Genomic DNA, 9,355 nt, shown 5'->3' with positions numbered 1-9,355 from the left:
TTTTAATACGTTCCCAGTGGAATTCTTGTTGGCAGCAGGTGGAGAAAAGTGAATGCAGGTGTCTATACCCTAGGATTGTATCAGACATTACAACATTACCCTACAAACCACACAACTAGCCAATGACATCCTTCTTGTGCCATAATTAAAAGCATGGCATTAAATAAAGGAAAAATTCCAAGTAAGTGGGGGTGGGAAGATATGACCAGGGAACTAGGAACGTGGTAGATAAACAGAAGACTCAGTGAAAGTCTTGGACCTATTAAGCTGATGTAGATTTTACCCAGGGGCCAGAAATATTCTATGGTCTAATTGCATCATTAAGAGTAATGATGACAGAAGGCTAATGTGCTACAGTCAGGGCCAGTAGAGACCCTATCTTTCTTCCTTGTTCCCTGACTAATCTCTTCTCTTTCTTATGATACCAATTCTGTCTCCAGATAACCCCCAAATTCCCTCTTCCTCCACTGGTCCTCTGGGAGGTGTGAGTGTCTTCTACCAGATACCATGATCCAAAATGACCCCTTCATTTTTATTCTAAATTAAGTTTCCTGTTCCTTTTATGTTCTGCATTCAAGTAATAGTAAACAAACAAAACCCCCAAAAATCAAAAAAGATTTTCTAAGATTGTCAAATAAGGGTGAGATCGGTAGCAGTTTAATGTGTTACCTTTCCCAAGGTGTACTTACCTTTTAATAAAAGATGACTGCAGAGGACAAATCTTACCCAAGGCAGGAGACTCTAGTGTGGTGGAATTACCATGCCAGCCAATGGGGGAGGAGAGGGAGTGGAACTGGAGCAGAGAGGACCTCCTAGGATCCTCAAGGCAAACCTTTCTAGAGAACTCTAGACATAGCCACTCCAGAAGACAGTCCTAGCTATGCTATGTCACAAATGCACTTTTAAATTAAATTCGAGGATACCTTTTTCACATAGGTAATGTTCAGACTCCATTGGTTTTCACCCTGAGAGTAAAGCTCACAAAGTTAGTCATCAGTCTTCCCATAAAAATGGCCAGTCTTGATGATGGGCAGCTTAAGACTATTTACGTTTCCTATAGGTAATCATTGATATGTGGTCATGCTCATTGTGCTTTTATCAAACATTTATTCCAAGACTATTAAGTACTTTTAGCAAAGTCAAATGTAGAGTTCAACTTTATTATATAACCCTCCACACACAAAAAGGTGTGTGAAAAAAATATCATCATCTATCAGATAACAAATAGGTTATTGGAAAAACTAGGTGGGAGAAGCTGTACATTTGTTGAATAAAGATTTTTTTAAAAAATCTTGTTATGTTATCTAAATGTCATGCTGTATCAGTTGAATCTCTGATTCTAAAGGTCAAATTACTAAATACAGATATGCCATTTCAAGGAACCCGAGCTGTCATATATTTTAGGTTGACATACATTCCTTAATTATAATCTAAAAATCTTTTTCATCTTTTGATCTTTCATTGGTAGTCACTAAATTAAACACATTTAAAAATTAACATTCTCCAAAGCTGTGCACCCAAAAAAAGGGTAAAAACTGAGGGTTGCTGGAGTGGTGGGGGGTGGGAGGGATGGGGTGGCTGGGTGATAGACATTGGGGAGGGTATGTGCTATGGTGAGCACTGTGAATTGTGTAAGACTGTTGAATCACAGATCTGTACCTCTGTGACAAATAATACATTATATGTTTAAAAAAAAAGATAGCAGGAAGGGAAAAAGGGGGGGAAATCGGAGGGAGAGACGAACTGTGAGAGACTATGGACTCTGAGAAACAAACTGAGGGTTCTGGGGGGGGTGGGGGGATGGGTTAGCCTGGTGATGAGTATTAAAGAGGGTATGTACTGAATGGAGCATTGGGTGTTATATGCAAACAATGAATCATGGAACACTACATCAAAAACTAATGATGTAATGTATGGTGATTAACATAACATAATAAATTTTTTTAAAAAAGCAAATAAAATGTAAATATAAAGGGTTTATTCTTGTAGGAATTGGCATTTATGCTACTGGCTTGTATAACATAGTATATAATAATATTTAGGGTAATGCATTGCTGAAATGTTAAAAACATTTTTTTCAATCCTAAAGATTCCAGAATTGTAAAAGCATTATGGAATCCATACATCACAGTATTAGGCACATAATTGGCACTCACAGAATGGAACTGGCTAACTAATTGCCTATGAGCCATTAAAGATCTGTTAAATTGGCAAAATCAGATTTATTGTTATAAGGAAAGCCTAGTAGCTAATTTAAAATGTTCACTAGGGATATATGTCCTCTCCAGGTCACAGTGAGGTTGATATATATTAAAGGTAATAGTGTGCAGAATATATCTGCCGAGGACGTACCTTTTCTTGTGGCCATTAATGTGGCCATTAATAATTGATTTAGATAATGAAAAGATGAAATGGAACTTAAGGTTGTTTAGCAGCTTGATGATTGTCATGCTGTAGATACAAACATTATGGGTCCCTTCCCCAGGATTGTTTTTAAGATGAGCAATGCTGAGATTGAACCAACTTTTCAACCCAGAGCTTGAGGTTTAATCTGTCAGTAGCGAAAAATAAATAGAAGTGCCATGCTCCTTTAAGTGAAAAGTACATTTTAACAGGTTATCCCAGTATCTTTGTGATTTTCTTGTTCTCTGACCCCAAAACAATATACTTTGGGAGATGCCAACGTTGGTGGAGTTTGCTTAGATATAAGCTGTGCCCAAGCCAAGATTATATGCAATTAACAGACATCTCCATCACTCCCCACACCCACACTTACTACAGTTAGAGTCGACTTTTCTGAAGTAAATGTCAATTCTTGTTTCTCTGTTAAAGCCATACAAAAGAAGCAAAAAAAAGGAATTTTGTGACCTTGGGAAAAGATATGCACATAAATGATCTTTGCAAGTGAATATAAGGTTAAGTAAACTTGTGATGATTTATTGAGAGAAAGGCTTTCCCTCCAAATTCTTTTATTTCTGGAGATGCAAATAAAAATATATTGGTGAAACTTTCAAACATCAAACTCTTCTTCAATTTTCCTTTGTTCTACCTATATTCATACTCCTAATTTCACTACTATGAGAACTTGTGCATTTTAGCCAGGATAATGCTATGCAATGTGAATAGTTTATTAGAAAAAAAAAAAAAGGTAATCCAGGACATACATTTTTTTCCCTCAATAGCAGAGGATACAGTCCAAATAGGCATATTTAAGGTTCTCTCTCTTTTTTTAAAGATTTTATTTATTTATTTGACACACAGAGAGAGCGAGAGAGAGAGAGGGAGAGAGCACAAGCAGGGGGAGCAGTAGGCAGAGGGAGAAGCAGGCTTCCTGCATAAGCAGGGAGCCCAATGTGGGGCTCGATCCCAGGACCCTGGGATCATGACCTGAGCTGAAGGCAGTGGTTTAACCAGCTGAGCCACCCAGGCGCCCCTAAGGTTCTCTTTTGCAAGGTTCAATACATTGATAATGCACTTTGAACCCTCTGATGGAGAGAGAAAGGTTAAGGATAGACTATCATCACTTCTCCAAATGGGTTTAGTTTCAGGGAATAAGGAGATGGTGTGAAGCATGTACAACAATGATTCTGATTACAGCCTCGTCCAGAAATGCTGTTCTGTGGTTTGATCTCCCAATTCGACTTTTGCTCTTGGAATCTGTTCAGGGTCCTCAAAGCCGAGATTGATATAGAATCCATTTTTGCTATTACCTGAATAATCTGTTCTGTGTGTGGGAGGCCAGGTGGAGTCTTCTGCCAGCTTTTTTTGCCAGTTCTTATATTGACTTTTAGAAGAGAATCCAAATTCTTTTTTGATCCATAGCCAGAGCCTTCGGTTTTGAAGGATGACATCCTGAGAAATCAGGAGGAGTAAACAATCAAACTATGATTCCACTTTGCCCTGCAGCCAGGTTGCTCACCACTGCTCTCTGTTCCCCCAGGCCTTCCTCTGAGATGTGCTTAGTACCGCTGCTTCTGTGGCAGCTTCTCCTTCCTGCTGTCCCCACGATGTCTAGCAGCTCCCCTCGTTCTTTCCATTGAGGAGGAAGAGTGCTTGTGTTTATAGAAATCTGCCCAAAGCTTACAGCGTTTCATTTCTACAGATTTCCTAGTTAAATCCTGGCTGCTGATTCACTTAGAATTATTTTACTGCCAGACTGAAATGATAACAAAATAATGTACTCAAAATCAAGGAAAGAAAAAAAAAATCACTGCTACCTGCCACGTGCCACATAGGAGGTGCCACGTAATGGTTTGCTGAATGAATGGATGAACTCCAGAAACCAAATGGGTTTTGCTTTCCATTTGGGGGGGGGTGTTCTTTTTTTTCTTTATAATAGAAATGGTCAAATTTTGCATTCCACTTTTGGTTATGCTAGGCTTCCTGTCATGTACAATTTGTAGCTACGGTCTTCTTAATAATCACCTTTAATGATCAAATACCATTTTTTTCAAATTGCTGTATAACTATTTAAAGCAAATAGCATCTCTATTTTTGAACTCATGAGTTGAATTTAAAATTTTACCACCAGAGATAATACTATAATGAATACCTTCATACATGTAAGTTTTATCTCTCCTTTTGGATTATTTAAAAATATATATAGTCTCAAAAATGGAATTCTTTAAAGAGTATGAGAAATTTTACACTCATTGTATACAATTTTATATGTGTGTGTGTGTGTATTTTTTAAAATTTGGTCGATCCCTTTTCCCAAGGGATTTACAATACATGAATCTTTTTTTTTTTAACAGTCCCTTTGAAAAAAAATAGTGTCTGAGCCTTTCATTGAGTAAGTGAAGTCATTGAGTGACACTGAGTAGAAGAAAAATGCTATAGAGGAAGACTTTCAAGGAGAAGAATTGACTAGAATGAGCAATGGCTTCCTTTCTCTCTTAATTAAGGACACCCTTCTGAAGATAGTTCTTCACTCAAAAGGTCTCATTGAATTTTAGAGCTGGTAGGTCACCTGGTCTTGTCTCTACTAGCTTATGAGAATACTAGAAAAGTACTATACAATGCCTTCATGGGAGATAAAGTTAGAGTTAATTTGATGTTTTGCTTTCTATGCTACAGATCCAGAGAGCACTTCTATGCAGTCTTTAGAGAATTTTAAATCACTCTCCAAGTAATTTCCCCCAAAGACAACATGTGCAGTTTTTACAAAGCCTTAATAACTATCACTTTTGGGGACAAAAGATGTTGCTCTAAAAAACAGGCATGTGTTGAGAATGAGACCCTTTATTTATTTCCCCAGAAAGAGAGTAAGAGACATTTAGAAATCACTTTACCTCTACAAAGAAGGCCACACAGAATTGGGTGAAGACTACCACCAAAATTGAAACCCTCCATGATGTCAGGGTTGGGATGAGCTGTTAAAAAAGAAATACCACCTTTATGCTTTGCATGTCTTCCATTTTGAAAAGTATTAATCATCTTGTTTAATTTATATATTTGTAACAACTCTCTGAGCTTGGAGGGTGGGCATTACTTTCTCCACTTCACAGATGAGGTCAGTACCTTGTCCAAGGATTCAAAGCCAATCAATAAATGGCAGAGCCAGAATTCAAATGAGAATTAACTGCCCCTGGGCCTTTGCTCCCTCCACTGCTGACAAGAGACATTCGGTAAATGTGCTCTGGGTCATAGACATGAGACAAAACACTTTGGCAACAGTGCATCTCTCTTCATTTTTATCTTTTCAAATATAGGGAAGAGGACACAAAATGAAGTCATTCATCTAATAATACTATTACTTCTACTCCTCCCAAAGTAAAATCTACTTGGAGTTCATTCTTTCAGTAAAACTGATGTATGAGTAAAACATAAAGGGGACAGAGGTTCAAATTACTTTTGAAACTAGGTGAAAATTTTCTGAACAAATGGCCTCAACCCTAAATCTAATGGCTTGATGAAACTTGAACCCACCCAACCCACCTCCTTTTAAGGATTGAAGGGTACATACTGACCACCAAATACAATTAAGTAATAGGTGTAAACACTAGAACTTCCCATGCTTCGTCAATGGCAAGAGACTATTCACAAACCGCCGATCTGACCCAAAGTAAAGGATGGGGACTGAGCTGCTTTTAGGACTAAAACCACAGACCCTTCACAGTGTCTAGATGCTCACCTGCAATTCTCATCCCTAGTCTGATATGGGGCATTTCAAAGTAACACTTTGTTATTTTTTGCCGCAAGTAGAGACAGCCTTTCTTAGGGTTGTGAGACACAGCCTTGGCGCAGGACTGTCTGGAGAAGGCTGTAAGGTGTGGTACGGGGTCAGATCCTAGCGGAGAACCTGGCCCTTGCCTTCCCTGTGGTCCCTGCCCTCATCTGGGAGGTCTCTTCTCCATCTCTTGGCCTGGAAGGCACTTGCCACACTGCTTTGAAATCATCTGCTTGGGGGATGGTCTTCCCTCCTAGCCCCTGAACTACATGAGATCTGTGCCCACATCTTACTCATCTTTGGAGTCCCAGTGCCAAGCATGGGCTAAAGCTTCATAATGTCTTATAAGTGACTAAATGGTCTAGGTTTTCACTTCCTAACTGTGTCTCTGTCCACAGCCTCTCTGCTCTAGCATATAGCCTTCCTGCCATACTCTAATTAGTCTGTCCTTAAAAGCCCTGCTGAAAAACCCGCTGGGATATCTTCAATGACTCCCTGTTGCTCTCAGAAGAGAGCTCAAACTTCCCTGGCCTCTTCATCCAGCCAAGCCTTCCTCACATTCCACAGCATGTTGCCTCTGCCTTTGCCAGTCTTCCAGGTATTCTGTGAAACAAGCGTGGCTTTTGATTTTTATCTCTGTCACCCTACATTCTTTTGCATTTCCAAGACAAAAGAGATTCTTTCAGCCCTCTGCTTGTGCTCAGGCTGTTCTCCTGGTTGGAAATATCCCTACCTTCTACCTAGCAAAATCTAGCCTATCCTCTGGACACAGATCAAGTTGTGCCTCCTCCATGAAGCCTCCCATGACAACCACAGGCCCTGGGAGAGCTCCTCCTTCCTGTGTTCTTCCCACTTCTCTCTCTGTTACACTTTTTTCAAGCATGGGTGGTCTCACATAGCCATGTCATCATTTCTCTTGGGTGGAGCTCATCTTCACAACAAAACTATAGATTGCAAATCAAGAGTCAATCCTTCCCTTTCTTTTACTTCTCCCACAATGCTGGTTCCAAGAATGGGTTCAATGACCTCTTCATAAATTTTATTTTAATCCACTGCACCCTGGATTAAGTGATGTCCACTGAAATAAAACTCTCTGCAGTCGATGTCTGACAGACAGGACATGATTGGCCTGTAAGTCTACTTTTTCTTGCTCCTTAGAACTACATTATAAAGGATTTTTACTATATGTTAAAATAATTAAACTTGAAGAATTAGTTATTTTGTTAATACATTAATTTATTATATTAGTATAATATGGAAGGATATAATATCCACACATAGTATTTTAGGTGTGAATAGGATAAATGTTCTCAACTGATAATATAGATCATCTGAAAACAATCAGAGGGTTGCATTTGGGAGAGCCAGGTAAGTTATTTGCTGCTTTAGTAAACAGAAGAGCCCCACAATATTAAATGATCAGAGAGAATATGGTAATAACTAACTTGCAAATTATGGTGCAGATATGGTCCCATCGTACATATGAGTCACTGCAGATGTGAAAATGAATAGCTCGTACCTCCATTCCATGGTATATATCTTGAAAGTCCGAAAACAGAATGAAAACTGTGAGGCCCAAGGCAGACATCAGCAGAAATGAAAATATATCTGAAGAAACACCAAACGTTATTTTTAGATGCTGAACGAATGTTTCATATAATTTGGCACACATTGCAGAATCAATGATTTCTGTTGGGCAAATACAGGATACATCTTCAGATGTTTTGATATATCCTCATATGCTTTAAAATATGTTCTAATGCTTACAAGACAAAGGCGGTATCGTAACATCTTTCTTTGAAAGGCGAGGTGCAGAAAATTGCTGAGAAGTCCAAGGGGGCCAGGACACTCTGCAGGGACCAGCTTACATAAATGCTCACCAGAGAGGCCCTGACGCTTTATCACTGCCTAGCTAGTGAGTCGTGCATGAACAGAGGGTCGGTCCTCTTGGCACCACTTCATTCTTCGTTGTTGCCTAGAGAATAAGGGCCAGGGGTCTTCGACTGACATTCAAGGCCTTCCACAATGTGATTTCAATCTGTCTTTCTGATCTGCTCTCTGATCACTCTTCCTTTTGTGTCTTAGGGAAGTTAAATCACACACCTGCCACCTCCATAGAAGTCTTTGTTGACAACATACCCTGTGTAGGTGATATTTTTCCTGTCTTGGCAAGTTCCAATTTTTCTTAAAAAGCTCAATTGAGGAGGGGGCGGAGCAAGATGGCGGAGGAGGAGGAGACCTGGATTTCGTCTGGTCTCAGGAATTCAGCTGAATAGGGATCAGGCCATTCTGAACACCTATGAACTCAACAGGAGATCGAAGAAAAGAATAGCAACAACTCTCTGAACAGAGAAGCGACCACTTACTGGAAGGTAGGACGTGCGAAGTGAATCCAAGGCGATATTCGGGAGGATAGACGGCGGGGGAGGGGGCCTCCGCCGCTTCTGGCAAGTGATAGAGCCTCAGAGCACAAAATCGGAACTTTTAGAAGTCGGCCCCGCTGAGGGACATCACTCCAGTGGCTAAGCGGGAGGTGGAAACCTTGCGGGACAGTGTGGTCTCAGGACCCTTGGGGTCACAGAAAGACCAGGGTGCCTGAGTGTGGCAGAGCTCCCAGGTATCGGAGCGGGGAAGCCGGCTGCAGAGACGGAGCCGAGGCACGGGCTCTCAGCTCGGGGTTGCTATAAACTGTGATCGGCGGCCCAGTCGGGCCACTGCTCCTCCAGCAGGGACCCAACAAGCGACAGAGCTGGGGAGACTCCCCTTCCTCCCCTGGGAGGAGCAGCGCGGGAGCGCACCGCAGGGATCTGCTGGGTTTGGAGACTCCACACGGGGTCAGATGCCAGAGATAGAAACACTCGGTCACAGGCCGGGTGAGCACGGAGTGCGGCCGGAGACCGGGGAGACAGGAGTGACTGCTTTTCTCTGGGGGCGCACTGGGGAGGGGGGCCCCGAGTTCTCAGCTCCTCCGAGTGGAGATTGGGAGGCCACCATTTTCACTCTGGTCCTCCAAAGCTGTACCGAGAGTTTTCAGGGAACAAAAGCTCCTGAGGGCAAACCCAAGCAGATTGCTTAGCCCGGACTGACAAGGGCGGGGCAATTCCGCCTCCAGCAAAGACATTTGGGAACTACGGCAACAGGCCCCTCCCCCAGAAGATCATCACGAACAGCCAGCAAGCCAAGACC

The 9,355-nt window shown here is 41.3% G+C and overlaps 1 protein-coding gene across 1 annotated transcript in view; it reads right to left on the bottom strand.

Moving 5' to 3' along the window:
* Positions 1–3,107: 3,107 nt before the first annotated feature.
* The window catches only part of ATP13A5 (ATPase 13A5), a 123,411-nt gene continuing 117,163 nt past the window's right edge, over positions 3,108–9,355 (bottom strand). The window contains exons 27-30 of the mRNA XM_073903541.1: positions 7,937–8,019; positions 7,689–7,777; positions 5,292–5,372; positions 3,108–3,852 (exon numbers count right to left, since the gene is read on the bottom strand). Of these exons, the coding sequence (XP_073759642.1) occupies positions 3,592–3,852; positions 5,292–5,372; positions 7,689–7,777; positions 7,937–8,019 (514 nt within the window). The 3' untranslated portion in view covers positions 3,108–3,591. The remainder of the gene's footprint in view (positions 3,853–5,291; positions 5,373–7,688; positions 7,778–7,936; positions 8,020–9,355) is intronic.

The sequence above is a fragment of the Callorhinus ursinus genome, unplaced genomic scaffold (genome assembly GCF_003265705.2).
Source record: "Callorhinus ursinus isolate GAN/ISIS: 27379988/994484 unplaced genomic scaffold, GSC_fseal_2.0 scaffold1, whole genome shotgun sequence".
Taxonomy (NCBI): domain Eukaryota; kingdom Metazoa; phylum Chordata; class Mammalia; order Carnivora; family Otariidae; genus Callorhinus; species Callorhinus ursinus.
The sequence above is the reverse complement of the archived record's forward strand: the minus strand, read 5'-3'. Positions and strand labels throughout refer to the sequence as shown.